This window comes from Mchenga conophoros, linkage group LG22 (genome assembly GCF_057382185.1).
Source record: "Mchenga conophoros isolate Kocher_MC1m ecotype Shallow Benthic linkage group LG22, M_conophoros_male_GT1.1, whole genome shotgun sequence".
Classification (NCBI taxonomy): Eukaryota; Metazoa; Chordata; class Actinopteri; order Cichliformes; family Cichlidae; genus Mchenga; species Mchenga conophoros.
Genome location: NC_140546.1, coordinates 12,348,060 through 12,372,030, shown reverse-complemented (window position 1 = coordinate 12,372,030; position 23,971 = coordinate 12,348,060). Strand labels below are relative to the sequence as shown.

Genomic DNA, 23,971 nt, shown 5'->3' with positions numbered 1-23,971 from the left:
AATGAGACATGTGTTTTCTACACTTTGTAAGACATTACATCATTTATTGTGCACATTCTTTATAACGTCTGAAGTACCCAGCAGCAACATATCCACATTAGATATAAAGAAACACTCCCAGACTGGCTGGACCTCGCTCTCAACACAAAGCAAAGCATTTCTAAAGTCTGCATCGCTTTGTGCTCTACTGAGGCTACCATCAGTGAAAGGAATTGCTATGTCTGTCTCCTTCAAGAAAGACTTTCTCTGTGTATGATAGTTGAACATTAGACCAAAATGTTGTGTCTGGGAAGAAGGCTTTGCTCTTTGATCTCCAGCCTGAAATCAATACCAGAGTTTTACCATTGATGTTTGAAAATGCTGAAAAGCTTTCTTCTATCAAACTCTACATAGCTCTATATAACTGTAGGGTTAAGGTAAATATCTCAGTTCTTAGTCAGTTTTTCAAGGTTATAATAGCCAAATATAACCCATAATGCGAAGAGATGATTTGGGGGGGGGGGGTCTGTCATTTTATTTAAAGGATGGAAAAAATAACATATACTTCCATTTCTTTATTCATAACTCGCCTTACTCTCCGTTTTATTTGTTGTGACCTTGCAAACTCCTGGGAGACAAAGTAAGATCAAAGGCTTTGAGTGCTCAAGTCTTACTGGGTTTCCTCCACAAGGCTTTATTCAGATCACACGGCTCTTCCACAAGGGTTTTTGTCTTTTCAAAATGTTATCGCTCTAACACACACATACGCAGGCAAAATAACAGACACACACGACCAAAATACAATCTTCAGTCAGAAACTGGGACAAGCATAATAGACTTAAAAATGCTGAGGCAGAGAAACCTTTGTCACATGGTGCTTATAGTTGCCTTGCTCCTTTGCTGTAAGTTTCACACTCTAGGTTAAAAGAAACCCTCAAACCGCAATGTTGAAAATAAAAAAACAAACCCCAAAACAAAAATACTTCTACGTTAAAACTGGATGTGTTTTAACTTAGTAATTCAAAAATTACTTAATAATTTTTCTCTGACATATCCACACAAATTGCCTCATTTCTTTTACCAGCATCTACAAAATCACTACTGTGAGGCTAATGAGACACAATAATTGGAAATTTTACCTGACATTTAGAAATGAAAGGGATATCGACTCCAACTAGACTGTACACAACAAAATAAACACTACTTGGTTCCTCAATGAGCCTTAGTTTTCTTTATCAGCTAACTGCCTGTTGTACTTACTGAATACCAACGGTAAGAAAATAAACTTGCCAGCAGGTAGTCAATGACCATTAACCAGTGTATTATAGCTCTCAGCTGGATGACCTTTGACTCCTGTTACTACACTTTAAGGCTAATCTTCCAGGAAAAGGCCTGGTAGTACTCCCAAAAGCAGCACAGAGGCTCTCAAATGTGATTACAGTTTCAGATTGACCTGAGGGAAACTGTACTGGCTGCTTCAAAACGGCTTATTGATCTACCACACACACATGCTTACTTGTGCGAACAAACACACATGCTGATATGCTTCTCTGTGTGTGTGTGTGTGTGTGTGTGTGTGTGTGTGTGTGTGTGCGCAAAGCCGAAAGTGCACTTATGAAAGTGCACTTTTGGCACTTTCATAAGTGCAAAAAGTCCAACACTTTTATTCAAGTGTTGGACTGAATGTTCTTTCCTATAGTAGCTTAAAATCAGACATACACACACAAATGCACAAAACACATAGCATCTGGGTTGGAAACATGAAGCTGAGCCTTAAATCTGCATTCTATCTAAAGGCCACCAGATGGCGATACTTGTGGTTGCAATAAAGATTTCCTGTCTTACAGACGTCGATGGGAAATCAGCTGACCTCTGGGTTTATGGGCTCAGTCATGCATTTTGAGACTATTTTGTAAATTTTGTTCATACCATGTTTCAAAATGGAGGATTACCTGTGGTATGAAAGCACGCAGTCATTGGCTTACAACTTGTCATTACCCAATGAGCATGCAGTTTCACAGTCAGACCCACCCCTTCCTGCCATATCCGTTTTTTTCCCCCTCTAGCAAAGATGGAAACGCTCATCTTGAAGCTTCACAGCAGGACTTCAAAACCCAGTGCGTAATATCACAAATACAACATTACATCATACATATGCCCACATACCAGGAAAAATCTCTACTCCAGTAAGGACTTAATCTTCAATCTGCATTTGTAGTATAAACTGTTCAAGGTCAGTCTGCTTGAATGTTCTTCCATCCATCCTCTTCCGCTGATCTAATTCAGAGCTGTGAGGGGACCAGTTGCCATAGGCTGAGTACATCCTGTACAAGTCGCCTGTCTGTCGCAGGTCTACTTGACTATAATCAACACCCAACTTTTCAAGGTTAACTAACAAATAGCTTTGTTAGCAAAGTCACCTTTGTAGCATTTAGCTTTTCATGTTCATCCATCACACATGCACTGCAGCAGCTGGTTAGATTCAGGGTTCACCGAGTTACTGCTATAGGCACACTCGAAGGGAAACTGAAACATATTCAAGAACATTTTCTTTCATTATAGACAGAAGAACACAAACTTCTTTGTGTCTTTCTCCGTTCATTTTCTTACACACCTTCTCTTGCCGTCGCTCTCTTATGCAGAGTCAGACTATCGATGGCATTGCAAATGAGTCACGAGCCTCTTCTCCTCGCATTCATGGAATATGTGCTGAATATTTCTAGGTCACATACTCTGACATAAAACTAATATTCTGAGCAGTGTCACTTATGATGAGTCTCCTTCTCTGCCAGTTCACCTCATCACACTTAATCCCTCAAACCTCTTAGTGCGCCCTTCACTCACTCACTCATTTCCCCTCCTTCTTCCTCTACTTTATTACTCACACGCTCATTTATTCACTTTTCGTCTCTCTTCCCCTGTCCTCACGCGTTAATATATGGTTGTAGAATGTGTTTTAAGAGTCTGGCAGGCGAACAGATGGGAAAAAAAAAATCATAACACCCACTACTTTGCGTGCTTCCAGCTCTCGGACAAAGCAGACCTGCAGGAACGCGAAAGCATGCTGCACTGGGTTTGCATGCACGGAACGCAAAACGGACTTTTGTGTTGAATAATGAGGAAAAAAATGTTTATATGGGTGTCCAAGTTTCGGAAAGAAAGGTGCGTGTGTGTGTCTCTGAAAAGCAGGCCAAAAATGTTTCGGTGTGTTTCTGTGTTTGTGTATATTACGTGCTTGTCAGCTGTTGGCATGTCTTTGTTTGGGAAGATTTAATTCCCATTCGCATGGCTTCGGCTCATTATTCATCAGACATAGTGCTCCAAACCTCTCTAGAGGGCTTAGTATGCTGGGAGATTAAACAACGCAAATGAGCACGAGCACACGCTTGCGCACTCACACACAATTAAAAAAAAAAGGAGAGAAAGCAAACTCTGCATGCATACACACATAAATAAACTCTAAAACACACACACACACACACAGAGCCACCACATTAGCAAAGCACTGACAGGCAAACCCGCACACAAACAGGAACAGATATGTCAAACTTGTTTCAATCTGTCACTGTCAAACAAAAAACCTATTAAGAGCTTTGTGACCAGAGGTTAAAAAAAGAAGCATTTACAACCTTGTAAAACAACAACATTTACTGTTCTGCTTTTGAAGCACAATCTCGCTTGTTGCCTGCCTTGTTCATGAGATTTTAGCCTTTTTTTTCCCCCATTCTTTTTCCTCCCCTCATCTCCGGCTCTTTATCTTCCTCCTCCTCCTCCTGATTTAAATCTCTCCCCATCAAACTCAACCACGCACACACCACCTAATGGAGTGTGTCAGTGTGCTCAGAGTTGGCTAAGCATGCACGCAGAATTGCGAATCAAGGCTGCGGCGCTACTTAATGCCTCAAAAGTCATCTGTAATGCACGGGCATGTGTGTTCACATGCCATTCCCGCACTGGAATAGGAAAAGACAAAGCCTTTTTTCAGATTCCGCCTCCTGTCCCATACACTTTATACAGACACAGTGATGCTGTATAATACAATCATCACTTTTGTCACTTACATTGGAAGTAAAGTTCCTCATCTCCCTCTTGAGAAGCCTTACTGTAGCCACATTGCCTGCGAAGAAAGAGAGAGACGGTCATCAGAGAGAGTTTCTTTTTAATCCCATTTAGCAGACACAGGTAAATGGCAGAATCAGCTGCTCTTTATCTTGAGCCATGGTTATAAGTAGTAACTGCCAAGAGAGAAGAAGCAACAATGAGAATATTGACAGAGGAGAAAGGATGTGGAGAAGCATTCATAAAGACCCCTGAAGTGTTCACTCATCAGAAAAGTCCGAGGCTCAGTGCCAATCCTGCCTATTTGAGTGTGCCACCGACTCACACCAACAGCCTTGCAATTGATACACTATTGTTGTTTCACCTTGAATAACTTTTCATCCAAGAAATGAATATATATACACTTTGGCAACTGGACTGTCCTCATCCTTTGTCACCACAGGGGCCTAAAGAGGAGCAAGCTCAATAGGATCTCACTGTTGATGGCTTCTGGCTGAAAAAAGCTTCTTTTTCTTTTCTTTGCATGCAACACAAATGCCACGCACACTCACACTGTCAGTGACAAATTAACATTTGGCTGGCTACTAACAAACTTACTTAGATTAGAAAAATAGAGGAAAAACAAGACTAAAGAATTATTGAGGATATAATTAACAACATCAGAAGTTTTTCTAACAACCGGTTTCCAATAAAATATAGTCTACAAATACCAAAATATAGTATAAAAGTGTGCAAAAGTCTCAAGCCTCCTCTCATTTCTTTGTATATTCATAGGAAAACTGAAAATGTTGCGCTGACTTATTGGAGCATGCGCAAACATACATGGAAATACAACATGAAAGCCAGAAACAGAGTTTGTATAATTCAGTAATGGTAAGGTCCGGGTTTTTCAATTCAGTTGTGCTTTTACTGCATTGGCAGTGTGTTTGGTTTTAATGTCATACTGAAAAATTAAGCAGTTCCCAATCTGATGCTTTCCAGATGGCATTGCATGGCGGATCAAAATCTGACTGTATTTTGTTTTTTTGGAGTTCATAATTCCATCAGTGTTGACGAGATCTCCAACGCTACTGGCTGGAATCGTAATTTACAGATGGCTATTGGCACTCAATGCTGTACCTCTCTCCTGATGTCATCCATAGATTTTGTTGATGATTTTAACCAAAACGATTTATTACTCGATGAGTGCCATTGCCACTGATTTTCAGTCCAGTTTTTGTATAATTTGGTATACCTGTATTTCTCTCCTAAAAATGGTATCTTGACACTACCCATTAGACCATTTCTGATGAGGCTTCGCTAAACACTAATTCTTATACACATGACTTTCAGATACTATTCATCTGCATTAGATAGTGTTTCAGGCTTGTCCCTTCTTTTGTCCAGTTTGCTCCCTTTTTTAAGGACACACTGCAAACTATGCTAAGGTATACCAAGTTGTTTAACCAAGTGTTCAAAACCTTTTCAAAAACATTACAAGAAAGTTTCGCTCCTTGGAAGCAAAATATAAAGAAATGAGGGGTAGTTTAAAATTTCTGCATAGCACATTTAAATGCTTTATATGGAATGAGAAGGTCAAGTACAAACATCTGAAAGTTTTCTTCAAATGCCAATCTTGAGAGTGCCTCGTCCTTCAGGTCTTTAGCAAATCAGTTTAGCCTAAGCCTTTTAAAAGAACAGACGTGTATGTATATCTGCATCAATAATATCAACAAGTGAACATGGAACATACTTAACGTTCTGCTGCCATGGCTAGCAAAGACTGCTGTGGCTGTTTTGAAAAAGAAGTCACAACGTGTCACAGTTAAGGCCCGAGCACAGATGACACTGAGGTGTAGATTTATGTTTAAGTACAATATTATACCTGCTCAGGCAGGCATGTGTTAATGTGAACATCATAATATATCTGCACTACACAAAGAGCTGGTGCACAGCTGAGAGGGAGTATACAGAGAGTACGACAGTCGTATGTATGTGCACATGGGAATGTTAATGTGTGTCGTTTGTGCATGAGTGTGTCTGCACAAATTCATGTGGGCGCACATGTGTGTGTGTGCGCGCTTTACAGGATCCTGTTATATTGCATGTGCATGTCCCCGTGAGTTTTTATAAGGAGAGACGTGGCTGAGGGTGAGGCTGACACATCCCTCAGCCTGTGTAGCAGTTGGGTCTGAGACAAGGTCAGGACCCTGTCTGTCAAAACACACCAGCAGACACATGCACCACAACTCCTCAGGGCAGGAGATATCAGACAGGAGAGAGGAGACAAGAATTAATAGATAAGGGAGCACAGCGTAAAGGGAGCAAGGGGTGGGAATGGGAGGAAGATGAGAATGGAGGGCACCACGGTACCGAGAGAAACAAGATGCAGGAGACCAAAGGGAGGAGTGGAGGTACGGGAGCAAATAGCGAACGCGGCAAGGGGAGAAGGGCAAAGCAGTGGAGAAATCATCGAGAGAAATGAAGGAAGTACTGCTGCGACGAAGAGGCAGAGGAAGTGACATGAAAATAAGAGGTTGCGAACAAGAGGATAATTGGGAAGAAGGTTATGCAAGGAAGTTGAAACTTGAAGAGGCACACAGTATAGCCTATAAAGTAGACTGCAAGGAGCAGCGGAAGAAGCAAAGAGAGACGAAAAATATGCATCTCAGAGATTAGAAAAGTAACAGAAAAACAGAAGCTAGGACACACAGCAGGATAAATCAACCATCTAAGCCCTGTACTCATTAAATAACTGCCACAAATTGATATATATATATTTAAAATAGTATGCTTATTGAACCTTCTGAAAAATTAAAAAATAAGAGTTAATATCAATTAGCATATATGAGTTTTAATTTTTATCATATTAGCTACATCTGGCATCTTTTTGCAATTTGTTTCTTAAAAATATACGTTCAAATTAGAGACAAAGTCTCAAAAACTCACAAAAACCCATGTATCAAATATGATACACTAGGCATAAGGAGTTAAAGGAGTGACAACAAGCTAATAAGCATGAATACTAATACCAAATACCAAAGAAGGATGTAGTAGAAAGTAGTAGTAGCAGGAGTAGTGGTAGGGATGCATGAAAAAGACTCATAAATTGATTTATGTGACCATTTCCCTTTCTTCTTCTGAAATGTCATATATGTGACAAAAATGAAATAGCAGATGCAAAGTAGTACTCATTGGAAGGTTGCTTCTTATTGAGTATGAATTCCCACTCCCTTTCAACATGTAAATTAATCAGAATGTTTTTTTGTATGTAATTTGTATAGTATATATTTTTTTCTCTCATTTCTTTTCTAAATGTACTTGTATATTGTTCACATGTTGAAATAAATTACCAATCAATCAATCAATCAATCAATCAATATGACTGGCCTTTACATTTTTAGTTTGATTTCAGATCTCGGTGGAGCGCAGTGGCGAGGATATAAATAAAACTGTGCTGAACCGCTTCATGAAAAAGGAAAGAAATGGTTATTATGATTCTCTCGGTATGAGGAAATGAAAGGAGACAGAAATGTGGGGCTAGGGGAGCAGGGAGAAAGAGACTACAGACATGCCAGTGTACCTGGGCATCAGCTCTGTGAAGGGAGGAAGAGGAGAAAGAAGAGGAGGAGGAGGAAGGGTGGAGAAGGAGGTCGAAAGCAGCACCACGCTAGCAGGAGTTACATTGGAAGAGCCTGAGCAGACGCTGCTGGGAAGAAAACAAGGAGGGGGTGCCATTGTCAATTCTGGCTCTTTTCATGAATTTAGTCATTCAACACAACTTTGGATCCAAAACAGATTTTTCTCTAAAATCTAATCACTGGAATACAGTGGATGCTATCAAGTAAACATACAGTACAAAAAATCATATAATATACTTTCAATTTTTGTAAACAGACCTTGCAGTCTATTTCTAAAACTAGAATTACAAGAATTCTGGACTGATTTTTAAATTTCACAACTTCAAAAGAACCAGATGGCAGAAGGAAATGTGTGGATGGTGAATGCTAAAATTTCTGGCCAAACTCTGTCACTGTCTGCTCAGCTTCTTCAAATGTTAGTTTTGGCAAGACTTCTTTTCTCTTTAAGCCCTATTCATGAGCAGATATGTTCTTTGGGAGGGGGGAAAACAAACTTTTCATGTTGATTGACACTTCATTATTCACATCTGTGAAATCCTGTCAATTTAATTGAGCTATGCCAACAATTCTATTTTTCACAAATCTGCATTTTCATTTCCTAATATTATGTCATATGCATGAAGTGGATGGAATTTCTGTTTTAAATGCCACACAATGTTTATTTAAGACATGTTTCAATACCTTTGCAAAAACCTTAATGTAGAATATCTGTAAAACTCAACTAGCAAAACTACTGCATTAAAATTTTGCTGCTATATTTAACAAATTAGTAGATTTTCCCTTTGGTTATGTGAATAGCATTAACTATGGAAGCAAAAATGTTGATTGTTCTAGTTGTATGACATATAGTTATTGCAATGAATAGGTTAAGTGAGGTTTTTTTTTTTTTTTTTTAGATAGTTTTAGAGAAAGAAATGTTCTATACAAAAAAAAAAAAAAAAAAAAAAATCTGAATCAAGCAGAAAAACAGACTTTCTCTATAAATCATATACTTCTAGCCTTTAGTACCCTGATTAACCATTTTGGCAAAACCGGTTATGTTAGCTGGAGAAGACTAAAAGAAACCAGGGCACCGATGAATGTATGCGTCTTATCCTGGCATCTGATCGATAGCCAATTAAAAACCACTCCCTTGTCATGTGTGGATAGAGTGAGTGACAGCTTGATACCTGTCAAAGTGGGGGACATGTTTAATATTTATTGATGCTATCATCTCACCTCATCTTATGGCTGGCAATAAAGCTAAAGCTCCTACAACCTTAGCATTGCAAACGAAACACCCAAGTAGCCTTATTTTAAAAGGTCCATCCTTCCATCTTCTTCTAATTATCTACCTCATCTTCATCATAGGGGAGCTAAAGCAGATATCACAGGCCAAGATTCTTGCCATGTTCCAGACACCTCAGAACTCAGATGTCAGGACTTGTGAGCGACATTATTCCCGAGTTAGCGGATTCTTAGCATAGTCGAGCTATTAGAACTAAAAAACATATTCAGAGATAAAGACTAATCACTGCTCTGCGTATGACTTAATGAGTTGAAAATACAAAACAGTGGCAGTACAGATTAAAAGTTTAGTTTTACTATTGTTTATGTTCAGTGCCGCCATCTTGGATTGATAACTCGGGGGTACGTTGTTCTGCTTCAACTTTCCGAGTGGGAGTTGAGGGGGTGTTACACACAAAAAATCCGAGTTATTCGGGGAACGCAGGGCTCCCATCAGACAGCCGTCCACGCTCACATTCACACTTACAGCCAATTTAGAATCACCAGTTGACCTGGTGTGTGTGCGTTTGGACTGTGGGAGGAAGTTGCTGCCCAGAGGAAGAAAATGCAAACTCCACACAGAAAGGCCTCAGCTGGCTGGTCGAGGATGTCAGAATAGTTTGATAGGTTTTGTGTGTGCTTTTGCTTAATTTAATCAATTTCTATGGCAACTTCAAAAATCGATCATAATTATAAAATTAGTAATAACATGCACTTTTATGCAGCTGTACATTTTTAGGTACAGTCACTCACACTTTAGGGTGAGAACTTTAAAACAAAATAGAAGATGGATGTCATGTAAATTATGCTGCTTCCATGTCAGCTCTTTCAACTCCGTGCCTACATATCCTAGAATAATGCAGGTGCAGAATAATAGGTGAGAGAGCATGAATAGAATCCTAGCTGAGGTATTAGGCCGGAGGAGATTTACAATATGTAGGGCAAAATGCACGTAAAATTAGGTAATTTAAAAAAAAAAAAGAGAGAACACTTTAACTTTTATCCATTAGTATAATGAGATTCACTTTATTCCACTGCTCAGTTTTGCTTTACTCGGATGAGCCCTGCTACCACATAAGTATCTCTCCCTTGGGGCAGATAAATAGTGTTACTCTAAAACCTACTCTCACACAAAGATAAAGACAAATATAGTTTCAGCTTCATTTGTAAGTTATTACTTACAAAGGTGTTAATTTAAACACTATCTGGTGAATAATAAACAGCAAGACTGACAAAATGGCTTTATGCATAAGTAACTTCCAGACATAAAAGCACTGATCTGTTCAACATATGCATGCACCTATACACTGCTGTGTTTGAGACCTTTTTTCTTAGCTTCCCCATCTCTTCCCCTTTGAATCCTACTTTTTTTCTTTACTGTGTCACCAAGTGTCATCAGCCCTATGAAATGACCCTCATCTTTAATTTCCTGCTTCTTTCTTTCTTTCTTCTTGAACTCCTCTCCATCCTCTGTTCTTGATAACTTGTAACTCACTCACCAGACACCAAAACACACACACGCACACACACACACGCACACATTCAATCAGAAGACACAGAAACGCATGCTGGTGTGGCTGGTGAAGGGTAAACAATCCTTGCACTGACCAGTCAAGCCTGGGCTTCCTGGAGAATGTTTGGGCAATGCCCTGGAACTCTGGCTCTATCAAACTCTGTCAGGCACCACTGGATTCTGTGTGTATGTGTGTAAATGATAGGATAGAGCATCAAGGTGAGGTTTCAAAGTGAAGAAAATACAAAATACCCTCTCTTATCTCATCACGCCCCCTCCACTTTTCATCTTTTTTTATTACCACTTTATGTTAATAAGAGTTCATAATAATTTGTATGTCACTGTAAGTGACTATGACTGATGATGAACCTGTGCTTAAATAACATCTTTATAATGGTGAGACTGAGCTGCAAGAGTTTCTCAGTTCATCAGTAAATGTATTACCATAAAAGCAATCAGCAACTATTTTGAGATTTGATTGAGCCTTAAAGCAATTTTCTTGCATACGTAAATTGCAAGATAATGGGAAGCAATTCTAGGGCTTCTGGTACAGAAATGCTAAAATATTCGTTGTTTTAATAGTAACTTTGACTATTAAACTTAATCAGTAGACTGCTATAGGTTGTCCAACACAAGAGATCTAAAGACTAAGAGAATAGTCGATGCAGAAAGTTAAATACACCAATTATGCGGTAAAATATGGCACGATCTGTTGTAGTGGTGTACCCACATATGGTAATTCAAACCAACTCACAGAAAATAAAATCACTGGTCCTGTCGCCATCCCCTCACCTCAAACCTTTGCTGCACCAAGTTCTGCTGGAGGTTTCTCTCTGTTAAAAGGGAGTTTCCCCTTCCCACTGTTGCCAAATGCTTGCTCATAAGGGGTTGTCAAATAGTTGGCTTTCTCTCTGTATTATTGTAGCGTCTTTACCTTACTTGGCCTGATATGACGCTTTATAAATAAAATGGAATAATTTCCTTTTTTTTGGACTCTAAGAGCTGCAGGAACAGAAGGGGTTAAGAGGAGGGAGAGACAAACCCCATGTCCATTACAGAGGCACAACTAACGCACTCTATATTAAAAGTGAAAAATGAAGTAGGTTTGAGGACCGTGCATAGCATCAAGGGCACATCCATAAATGTGATGTGCCATAAATGCATTTCGCTGCCAGTGTCCATCCATGCCTTTATGTGTGTGCAGTGGAACTCATTTGCATGTGTCTGTGTGAACAGGCAGATCGATGTAACTGAGACCCTCCAGCCATAGCTGTAAGCTGGCTGTCTTTGCGAACACGAACATGGTAATTGAGGCATCACACCATTCTCCCTTTGTCTCTATGCAAAACATGAAGAGCTAGTTAATGGTCCAGCAGCGATGAACAATGGAGACCACTTGCAATGAATGCAGTGATGGAAATAAAAGAGTAAGATAACCATTATTATTCACTGTGATGCTGTGCACAAGGGCATGATGCTGCCTTCCTCAAAGCAAGAATTTATTTAAATACTTGTGCTGTGTGTGTGTCAGAGTATGTGTCTACTGAGAATAAGCACCTTGTTGAATTTTATGCTTTTCCTACTACAGTGCTGTTGTCTTCACTTGACTATGTCTGCGAATGTTTGTACATCCATTCCTATATTTTCCTTTAAAAATGTTTGACTGATATCCACCAATGTGTATGACGCTGCTGTGAATGAACAGGACCCAGTTTTTCGCCCAGCTGAATCCATCATTGCCCCGTTTGTCTGGATCTTGAATTGGTCGTGGTGTCTATAACACAGCCCCTCTTTATACACACATACAGAGAGTGTAGCTGTGGAAAAAGCCCACTTTACTTTGTATGGTTGAGAGTGCAGCTTCAGTGAAGATCAGTGTATCCGTGTGTGTGTGTGTGTGTGTGTGTGTGTGTGTGTGTGTGTGTGTGTATGTGTGTGTGTACGGAGAAAGAAAAGAGGATGAACAAAAGCTATACAGACAAATCTTTGCACAATGTGTTGGAAAATCTCACTGGACAGACTGAACAGTTGAATTGCAGCCAAATGGAAGAAGAAAAAAACATATGCGTGCATGTGTACTGTGTGGGAATAGATATTTGCCCTCTACTCATGTGCTGCATATATGATTGAGAGTACAGTAAGAGTTGCGAGTCTGTGTGTTACTGTGTAGGCGTATTTGAGGTGAGATGGTAGAATTCAGAGTTGGGCATGAGTCAAAGAGCAAAATGTTTGGAACAAGCAGAAATCCACTCACTCCCTTTGTCTGCTCAGCTGAATAAAACATGTAACTACACGACAAGATATTCAGCTTCCATATCATAAAATCATTTAATGTTTAACAGTCAAGACACTCAAGTCTGGCAAGTTATGTTAATATGTATTCGTCAGTTATTATGATTGCCTACATTGTCTTTAGTAATATATTGCAATGCATGAGCCTGTGGCACCAATGTAGTCATTGCAGGGAAATGTGCAGCAACATCTACTAATCACCTGAGGACTAAAAGTCCAATTAATTACTTAAACACCTATGCTCACAATGCCCCACTTTACAATTTTTTAAAAACATTCCATCATAACAATTATCTTACCTAAATTGCGTCATTAAAAATGACCCAAACTGAACCTAATTGTACCAGACTGCCACTTTAAGCCCAGCTGTACTAAAAGAAAACAGAATATAATAAATAAATAAGTAACAATAATAACTATAATAATTTGAAACAAAAATTGAATTTAATTAAACTGAGCAATATGCAGAAAAAGATTTCCCTGAAGTGTGAAGAGTAATTTGCATTAGCTGTGAGTCATTTTGGTTTAAGGTTAAACGTTAGTTCAGTTTAACAGTTTTTTATCCTTACTGAAAAAGGTAGAGTAATAAAGCTGAACGTTCCACTCTCATTATAAAACAACGTTAAAAAAAGACCCTTTGATTCAGTGTAAACCCAAGAGGTAGAGCGAAATCACTTTGCAAACCATGTGTCTGCCGTTATACAAGTGACACTACCTAAACCTTTCATCTCAGCTGTTTTAAACAGCTCCATTTCTCTATGTGGAAACTAATTAGAGAGCAAAGAACTATGAACTTCGAGCCAAAAAAATGATCAAAGAAGGTTTTGACCCTGCCAACATTTTCCCCCGGGTGCGGACAGCGCCATTATCAAGCTGATGTCTTTATGTTGCATATTAAATGATGGTGAGCGTGGCTGCACAACGCAGAATCACTGTTAATGTATGGTCCTTTTACAGGATCCTCTCTTACAGACAGATTACTATAATCTGGATTAAGATGGAGCTGCATGTGATGGTTAACTTAATATGCAGCCGAGTCTATGATGCGTACGAAGTGTGTAAAAAGATACTAAAATCTGGGAAGGCCTTCACGAACCATAGGGAGTGGCTAGGGACTTAATCTACTGTGTGCATGTTTACATCAGTATATTCATATCTACCTCCTCCAGATGAGCAGTCCAGCTCCCATGGAGAGCAGCATAATGAGGGCAGCCACAGACACGACAACAATGATCACCACCGGATTCTGTTCACTGGACGCCAGTGCCACTGCAAATAACAAAACGTAGTTATTACACATATAAACACACACACACCTTAACCGAACAACATAAGTAGCAGTTATGAGCCTAGGAAAGAATCACAGGGACATTTGTGCACATGATCTTGCTGACATTCAGCTGAAGAAGAACACGAGCTGAGGACAAATTATGAAGAAATCTTTTTTGCTTTAGTAAACAAGAAGCACTAACATCAACAGAACAGCCTCATCTTTACAGTCACTGAGTAGTTGTTCTAGATGCTGTTTTATACTCTAGTGTATCAGCTGACATACAATTATGCACATTTTCATATTTTAAATATTTCTCATCCATGTTAGTTTCAAATGTTTAGAGCTCGCTGAACTCGTCTGTGTTGCAGTGGGCGCCTGCTACATCCTGTTTTCTTACACTACCTACACCTGGTTCCTCTCATGAACATGTTACTTATCCAAACTGCATTTTAGTTTAAACTACACCTTAAAGCACAGTTAGAGTCAAACATCCAGCCACAAACAATGCAGTAATTTTCAAGCTTTTATTGCAGGTTTAAGGTTGACAGGACGACATGTTGAGATGTGTTTTCCTACAGTTTCTTTCCTTTGTTTTCATTGTTACTTTACCTTCGTGCATGTAATGCATGATTTGGTCAGTTCTTAACTGAGTGGGAAGCACAATTCCAAGCTGTTTAGGCTTAAATGTCAGTGTTGATTAATATTCACCATCTCCCACACAAAGTTAATTGACAGATAAATGTAATAAGCTGTATGATTTGTTAGTTGGTGATGCAGTATGTGGGGCGATTTTATGAACCCACGAATAACAAAAACAAACTTCTTGAATTGGACAGCCAGCCAAAACCTTTAAGAAGTGTCTTCGTGCACGTCAGCACCGCTTTTAGCCACTCACACATTTGAATCTATTCTACTGTGTCTACTGTGTCAAAACTCTTTTAAGAGGAGAAACTTGTATGAGGCTAAGACAGAAGCTGTTTTAACGCTGTGAGAGGGTGCATGATGGCATGTGCACAGTTCACATCACTCGTGTCAATTTTTCTGCCTTAAGCCTCAGTTATATTTTCCACGTCCACGAGTCCACTCGGGTCTGCTCGGTCTGAGTGACAAAATGTCGTCATAACACGGGAAGCGCGAAGGTCGGTGCAGATGTCTGTGCACTTGGCTGTTTTTTTGTGACCGCGCAGACTTGTCAGCAGAGAATTGATATTATGGCTTCCCGGTCATCGAGTCTCCAGCTGTCCGTGTCCACAACGGAGTATAATCAAGGCTTTAGACACCTAATGGTGCCGACTGAACTCCTGATCTAATTCGCTGTATTAGAGCTTGGACAATGGTCAGTCATTCTGATACGGAGATTCATTTTTCAGCTAGATGCGATTTTGAGGTCCATGATAAAGTCACAATTGCAAGTGGTCAGATCAGGAGCACAGAGAGTGCTGGAGGTAGGGCCTAAATTTGTATCAAGGAATCACAAAACGTTTCGATCACACATTATAAAAGTTTCTGCAAAAGTAATGCACCCCTCTGGTGCGAAGCAACACCGCTATAATACTATAAATTCTCAACATTCCTCTTCCTGGAGAAATACAATGGTTGAAAAAAATATATTTGTGAAAAGTACAAGGCAAGAAACAAGAAGGATACCAGCCAAACCCTGAGGTGGCATAAGGGACACTATATCAACAGGCGCAAAGAAGAAACATTTCACGGCTTACTGCTAATATCTTGAATCTTCACACATAATCTTAGACACAGTCACATCCCATATCTGTCTCACTAGCAGCACGCCTCATTGTGTGGGCTGGCCAGGTGCCTGCACCGAACGCCTACCCAATCTGCCTGGTCTAAGAGAAGGGAGTGGGGAGAAAGGAGAGAAATCAAGGAGGGGAAGGGGGAGGAGGAATAAAACTGCTACTCACACTCGCCAAGTGTCTGCAGCTCCAGGGGAGTGCTGTACGCCCCGTAATCAATGGGCGGCGGGGACGAGGATGAGGATGAAGAGGAGGATGATGTAGAAGAGGAAGAGGACGTAGAGGAGGAAGATGAGAGCGGGGAAGAAGACAAGGCTGAGGAAGGAGCTGGTGTTGAGAAGGGGCGGATGAGGAAGACATATGTGGTGCCGGGCTTAAGGTTGTTGACACTGATCCGTGTGGCGGCAGTCTTCACAGTAGAATAACTCTGATCCTTTTGTTCCTGCAGAGATCGAAAGAGAAGTGAGAAAGAGGGAGGGAAAAAAAACAACAAAAGAGAGAAACAGGAGAGGAAGAGGTGGAGGAGTTAGACGTGTAGGAGGAATTCATTTGTGAGAGGGATCATTCGTTTCCGAGGCACAGTTTGTAATTCTGGGAGATGTGCAAGACAACTTTGTAACAAAATCAGAGGCTTCGGTAATGTTTCATTTATTGAGACAGTGTTTCAAAGAGTCAGACAGTTTGGCACGTCGAGTTAGGAGTTTTTAACTTGCTTTTAATAAGGGAGCATTACTCATTGCTTTGGGAATAAATTATAAAAATTCCAGAAGGCAGTAACAGTGCGACTCCGTGTAAAGTTTTTAGAAAAACAAATATGGTGCTCATCTGTTGATGAGAATGAGTGACACCTTCTACAATGCAGAAAAATGGGCTGAGTGAGTAACACATTCAAATAATTGCAACACTTGCTTTGTAATATACTTGGTTTTGCATGTTATTTGCAAAACATCTCCATTTAAAACAGCAAGTATAAGAAGTCTGCCATGATTGACACGGATTCTGGTTCCCAAACAATGAATTTTAAAGCTTTTGGCGACTCCTTGACTTTGTGCAGCATCTGCATGAAGTTGATCTGATGGTTTTTATGAAAATGGAATTTTTCCCAAAAGCGTGTGTGTGAAGGTCATTGTAGTCTAAGGAGCTTGGATTTCTTTAAGTTGCTTGAAGACGTTTCACCTCTCATCCGAGAAGCTTCTTCAGTTCAGTTCCATAGGAGGTCCATTGTGCCTCTTTGGGGGACACTCCTATAGGGCTTAAATCTGGGCCTCTCCATGATTTGACCTTAGAACTGAAGAAGCTTCTTGGATGAGAGGTGAAACGTCTTCAAGCAACTTAAAGAAGTCCAGATGCTTTTCTTTCCAAGCTCCTTAGACTTCCCAAAAGCTTCTTATTAAGCTTAATCTTGGTCGGCAGGTCAGATTTTTATATGGAGCTTTTTGAAAAAAAGTAGCAATAAAACATATCACATCATCATCAGCTTTAGCCTAGCTCAGTAGCAAATGTTAGCATGCTACAAAGCCTATCTGAGCGTGATGGGGGAAAAAAAAAAATCCCCCAAAGCATCCGTATGTTATGGTATTATTGTGGCATTATGATGTGAATAAAGCAGCCACCGTGCCCACATAGAGAGCTGCTACATCTCTATGTTTTGTTCATTTGTGAACACAGAGGAGGAAATAAAGACAGCAGAAAAGTTAGATGAATGACACACACACACACACACACTGAAATAAAAAGAGATTAACTGAGAAACAGAACGGTTGCTGCTGCATAATGAGCGTACCCTGCAGAGTGAGCTAAGCTATGTGACAAGAGCTGACAGGAGAGAACTGAAGAGGAAAATTTTGGGAGTCTATGTAGATCTGAAGCGCGCAACAACAACAGCACTCTGAGCTGACACTTTCCAAAGTCAAGTAATGAATACACCGAATTAATCATCATTAGTCATTAACAGTGTTAATCGTTCTTATTGTCAATAATGTTTTCTAATTATTATTCAAATTACAAGTTTAAATAGTTCAATTTTTAAAATGTTTAACAAATCATTAAATTAAACAAGTGATTTTAAAATATCATTAAACACCATGTGAGCTCAGACGATGACTGTGCACTGTGGTAAAAGAGACAAAGAAAGAAAGAGGCAACATGCTGACTAAACAAAGCTTTTCTTTCTTAAACTTTAATCGGGTTTCTGCATTACCTTTTCATTTCATGGCTGTTTAACAATTTTCCTGTCTTACTGTCAGTTATACTCCTTCTATCACTTAAATTCTCTTTACTCATCTGTTTCCCACATTCTGCTTTTCTTCCCCTACACGCAGTCCCACTAAGCGCTTTTTCATTTCTTTCTATCGCTGTCTTACAAGCATATTTCCAACAAGTCATTTCCCCATCTTCCTCTGTCTCAAATACCCTCTTCACCCCTCTCTTTCTATCTGTTACCACAAAAGCTTTTTATCCCTTCAAAGTACACCACAATATTCCTCTTGTTACCTCTTCTTTACCCCGCATCTTTCCCCACCCACCTCTCTTCTAGATTTGTTCCCGTCTCTCTTTTTTCATATAAAGATCTGGGAGTAGAGCAGCAAGGAGCGGAGCTTTAATAAATATGATGAAGCATAGGGAAGAGAAGAAAATGTGAAAACTGGTGAGAGCTTGCCACAGCCAAACACAAAGACCTGGCATTGCCAGAAAACACAGTGTGTGAAAATAGACAAGTGTGAGTGTGACAGCTGTCATTTTATGTCCACGACAGATTTACTGTAAAGACTAGTCGCAATCTGCTATGCTATGCAAATGAGCGTGACACGGCAGATGAAATTACAGCGTGTGTTCATGAAAGAAAAAAAAATTAATAAAGATATTCATTTATACATTAACTGGGCTATGAATGACTCTGAAAAAATTCTGGAAACAATAAATGGTTGCATTTGAACATATGGCCTTCTGTGATTCTGTAGGGAGTGTTAAAATGTAGCAATCTCGGCTTTTGTGGGAATAATTTTGACCTCTCAGAGTAGCTCTTTAATGTCCTTTCATCAATACAATGGTACTATTATAGTACATGTGAAAAAGAAAATTAGTAACGAAAATACAAATAAAATCTAGATTAAAAAAAGCACAAGTGAAATGATTTCAGAACTTGGAAAAATCTTAAAACAAAACAAAAATATAGAGTTTTGATATTTGTTGGTTTGGTGTAAATTTTATTACAACTTGCCTGATGAGGCATTGATGGAGGTGATTATTATTGTAATACCTGTACTGATTTTTCATATATACCTCCAGCTCAAACAGCTGAAACAAGAAAATCTCTGAAAACTGAAACTAAACTAGTTTAAAAAACAAAAAGTCAAACATGAAATAATAATAAAAACTAATAAAAAAATATAAGACATGAACATGAAACATAAGCCTGTTAGAGCTGTGTGGTACACATCTATTATAGTGGCACGGCCTCCCTGTTTATCTGCACTCTGTTCTGTACAGCAGGTTCTGTACTGCTTGTTCTTGCTATTAATATTGATAAACCTGTTATAGAAGTAAATTTGATCTTTAATATCAGCCACGAACATATCTCACTTCATTCTAATGGCAAAGAAAGAACCTCCAGAGTGCTGAACTTTTCCTCCAGTGAGTTGCTGAATGCTATTTATATCAAGCAAACACGAGAGAAATTAAAGTTTACCGCAGCTTTACTGCAGTGAGGAGTGGGTTTAGAAAATTTGGTTGGGCATCAGAAAGTCACCAGAAAACAACGTACTTCTGAGGGACTCCATATGATGCATGTCATTCATTTTGTGAGTTCTTTCCACTATAGTTGGTACCTTTAAGTCTTTCCTCTCTCTCTTTGCACCGATCTGTGCATATCTAATAGTAATCTGTCTCAGGCTCTGGAGCTGCATGTTCCTGATCTGCAGTTACTGTCCCAACAAACCTGCAGGGCATTTATTATTATATTGCTTGCCGTGTCCTCTGTGCACGTCTTTCATGTTTGCTTTTCCTTCATCCCACATGGTGAAAGTAGATGGCCAACCTCCCAGAGCATGATTCTGCTGGAGTTTTTCCACTTTCTTCAGTAAAACTTGTGTTTTTTCCCCCCCTCCTCTACAAATAAGACTGAATTCAGCTGATATTTATGATGAAGTAACAGCACATATACCTTTTCATAGTATTTGACTTCATATCCAGTCCGGCTGCTGTTGGGATGAGAGGGCTCTCTCCACACCAAGGTTATGCTCTTCTGTTCGATCTTCTCTGCTCGCAGTTCGCTGATAAGAGATGGTGCTACAGAGGGAAAGGAGGCGAGAAAAGAGAGGAGAAAGCTGAGTTTAGGTATGGTGAAAATACAGTGGCTACAACTATGATGTCTACCTTGACTCAATGAGCAAAGGTTAAAGAAGGAGTACCATCAACTCTCTTAGAGAGAAGAAGCAGGCACTTATATATAGTACACCTGAGTGGATTTCCAGATCAAAAGGAAGAGAGGGAAAATGTCTGCATGAGAGGGCTCATAGGAAAGTCAGGTATAAAGTATGAGAGGTAAGAGATTAAATACTGAAGCTAAAACATGTCAAAGCAGGTAGCTGCCCATGAGTAGACGAAGGCTGTCTCCCTCTTTCCGTGTGTGTGTGTGTGTGTGTGTGTGTGTGTGTGTGTGTGTGTGTGTGTGTGTGTGTGTGTGTGTGTGTGTGTGTGTGTGTGTGTGTGTGTGTGTGTGTGAATGAACAGCTCCCAGATCCTGTACATCGGGATTGACAATATATCAATACCAATATGGGCTGAGTGACAAGTCTTTATTGACACAAGACAAACAGACAGAGGCACTCTTAATCTTAACTTTCTATTTCTTCTCCAGGTCTCTTAATTAAACTGACCTCACTTCAGTGTTTTCAGACTGAATCCAGAAAACTGCACTGGAATTTAGCCTGACACATAATTTGGCTCTTATTGATCACGCCAGTGCAATACATGAGGAATGATTCTGTTCAAAGCTCATCCAAATTTAGATGCAGTGCATAATGACAGTTGCTCACAAAGCAAACACTCTCATTACTGATGAAAAACTAGTTCTTTGATTCTGTGTCAACAAATGACAGGCTGCGCATAGTATGATAATCAGCAAACACCACCCACTCTTGCTTAAGTGCTAATTATACGGCTAATTATACCATGTGTAATGAAGTTGCAAAAAGGGTTGCCAGTCAAAAATACTAAGAAAAATTATGCGGTGTATTTAGCTTAAAAGGCCTTTATGTTAGGAAGGAGTGGTGCCATTAAGGCTGGGCGACAGGGTGAAGGAAGTGGCAGAGAAGTTTACGAGGGGGATTTCTAGATTTCATTTACTTAAATGCACATCAATACCTTTAATAGCATTCAAAAATATCCAATTAAGTTCCATATTTTCTGTGGTTTATTTTACTTCCCTTTTGTAGTGCTTGCTCTTTTTTTTAACCTTAATTCATTCCGACAATAGTTACCGATTCAGTTCTTTCCAGGTCCATTTCTTCCTTATCTCCTCCTTGACCTTTAGCCATCAGTTTGTCTCATTGCTCCTCGAAAAAGGCTACACTAATGAATATTTTCTGTCTGTCACTCACACGTGAACACATGAAATACTGCACACATATACACATGCACGACCTCCTCTCAAACAGCAGGATAATAGTCATTTTAGGCAGCAGATCAAAGGCAATCTGTCAGCATTGCTCTCTCTCAGTGTCCACCTCCATCTGTCATTTTTTTATGTCGCTGCTAACACAGGTATAATGCATTCTTCGTGATAACTATGTGACTTTTTGTTTCATGTTGGAAGTAAGGATGTATATCCATATGTGTGTATAGGCTGATGTCAAGTTTGCCAATGGCCACTGCAATCATAGATGCGTTTTATTTTTGCCCAATCAAGCTGAAAGAGGGAAATCCGGGCCATATGGAGACTATTAGTGTGAAAAAAGGATTCAAAAATAGATTTTTTTTTCTTTTTAATACAAAAGAATCATTTACTTGGATTCAGTGATATTAACACTAGTTATCACCAACACACCAAATAAATCCAGACATTCCTCAACAGCCGTCTCAGAAGGATTCTCCACATTCGCTGGGCAGACACAATCAGTAACATCAAACTATGGGAAATAACTTGTCAACTCCCAGTAGAGGAAGAAATCAGGAAGAGAAGATGGTGCTGGGTAGGGCACGCTTTACGCACATCGCCAACCAACATCACCAGGCGAGCTCTCAGGTGGATCCCCCAAGGCAAGCGAAAGAGAGGCCACCCAAGAAACTCCTGGAGAGGACACCTCGAGGCAGAAGCAAAAATGATGGGCTACACCTGGACCCACCTAAGAACGGCCCAGGACAGAAATCTCTGGAGATCTACCTTTGGCGGCCCATACCCTGGGAGGTGTGACAGGCAGTAGCAGTAATAGTAGTATCACCAAGACATTAATACTCACTGAACACTGTATTAGTTAAACCTTGCTAGAACATGATAGGAGGATCTTTTGCCTTGAGTACTGCCTTAATTCTTCAAACCATAGTTTGGATTAAACAAAATGCTGAAAACACTCTTCAGAGATTTTGGTCTCTGGTGACATGACAGCATCACATAGATTTGATGCAAATTTGTCAGCCGACTCTCCTTTTCCAACACATCCCAGAAAGCTCTACTGGAAATTTGATGACTGTGGAGGCTATTTAAGTATCGGGAACTCATTGTCATTTTCGGGAAGCAAGCTGGAAATGATTTGATCTTTGTGACATGGTGTTTTCTCCTGGCCTAGCCTCAGCTTCTTCTTGTTCTTCTCTCTTCTGCTGCTTTAAGGTTTGATGTGTTCAGACATGGGTTTAAAGATACTCTTCTGTATATCCTGGATGTAATGTAAAGAACCCTGGTCATTCTCCTCCGACCTCTGACATCAACAAGGCATTTTCACCCAGATAATGGGCACTTATTGGATATTTTCTCTTTTTCGGGCTACTCTCCATAAACTCTAGAGATGGTTTTATGGAAAAAACCCAGCAGATCAGCATTTTCTAAAATGCTCAGTCCTGCAACAACAGTCCCTTAAATCACCTTCATTCTGATGCTCAACTTCAGCAGGTCACCTTGACCATGTCTTCAGTTGCTGCCATATGTGTAATCAGTTTATTCTAATAAGTATTAAGAGTGAGCAAAGGTTTTAAAAATAGACATACATATTAAGAGCAGTTAGAGATCTTTTGAAAATATCATCATTACTTTGAGTCCTCAAGGTATTCTGAAGGATATTCCTGCATAATGTGAACACGGCACATTGTACAGATGCATACACAGTAGGGGGAGAGTAGTCGTGGAAGCCATAGGCGCTCTAAAAGTTGTTATGATGTTAATGAACACGACACACGAATGTAAATAGACATAAGCAAAAGAAATTATTTGCGGTGATTAATGAATATGCATGGGCATTAATTAAGTGGGAAATAGAATAAAGGATGTAGATGGTATAGTTAGGAGAAAATAAAGGGATTACCTCCACGATAAATGAAAGGACTAGACAAACAAAAATGGAAATAGTAAAGGTATTGGGAGGAAAGAAGAAAGCGAAAACTGTTAGTAACACTTGAAAAGGTATTTAGGTCAAAATTAAATTTTTACCATTAAAAAAATCATTAAGCTTAATGTGTTTAAATTACAGAAAATAATTACCTTCTATGTTTATGTGTTTAAAAACTGCTGAGCTAATGAACACTATTACTTCATTTTTGATACAGATGGCTCACACCTATTTTCTCTATTATTTATTTCCTCTGTTAAAAACATGCACCCTAAATAGATGGAAAATTTATAGGAATCTAAAATACGTAATCCTAATCTTATTAGAGCTCAACTATTTTGAGTGAATGCTTGAACAGACAGTCCCTACTTTCTCAAAGCCTCTGACACTCAAATACAAGAAGAAAGGTAGCTTAACATACTAAAGCAAGAACACAGTGTCAGCCTGCTCTGGAGGCTATTGTTTGCTATTCTTTCCTTCCTTCTATGCTGAATTATGCATAAGACTATTCCCTTCCTCCAAACCGTGGATCACATCACAGCTCAATCTGACACACAATAAACAAGTGTGCACTACAATGCAAAAGTAATACAAAGGTTAAAGTGGTGCTTCCACCTCAGCAAAGAAGCGCTGTAACTTGTTCGCCAGACAAACTAGCATCAAATTCGCCCGTATTT

The 23,971-nt window shown here is 39.5% G+C and overlaps 1 protein-coding gene across 1 annotated transcript in view; it reads right to left on the bottom strand.

Moving 5' to 3' along the window:
• The window catches only part of epha10 (EPH receptor A10), a 176,130-nt gene that overhangs the window by 12,263 nt on the left and 139,896 nt on the right, over positions 1–23,971 (bottom strand). The window contains exons 6-9 of the mRNA XM_085262852.1: positions 19,919–20,043; positions 15,925–16,198; positions 13,890–13,998; positions 4,041–4,096 (exon numbers count right to left, since the gene is read on the bottom strand). Coding sequence (XP_085118978.1) covers positions 4,041–4,096; positions 13,890–13,998; positions 15,925–16,198; positions 19,919–20,043 — 564 coding nt within the window. The remainder of the gene's footprint in view (positions 1–4,040; positions 4,097–13,889; positions 13,999–15,924; positions 16,199–19,918; positions 20,044–23,971) is intronic.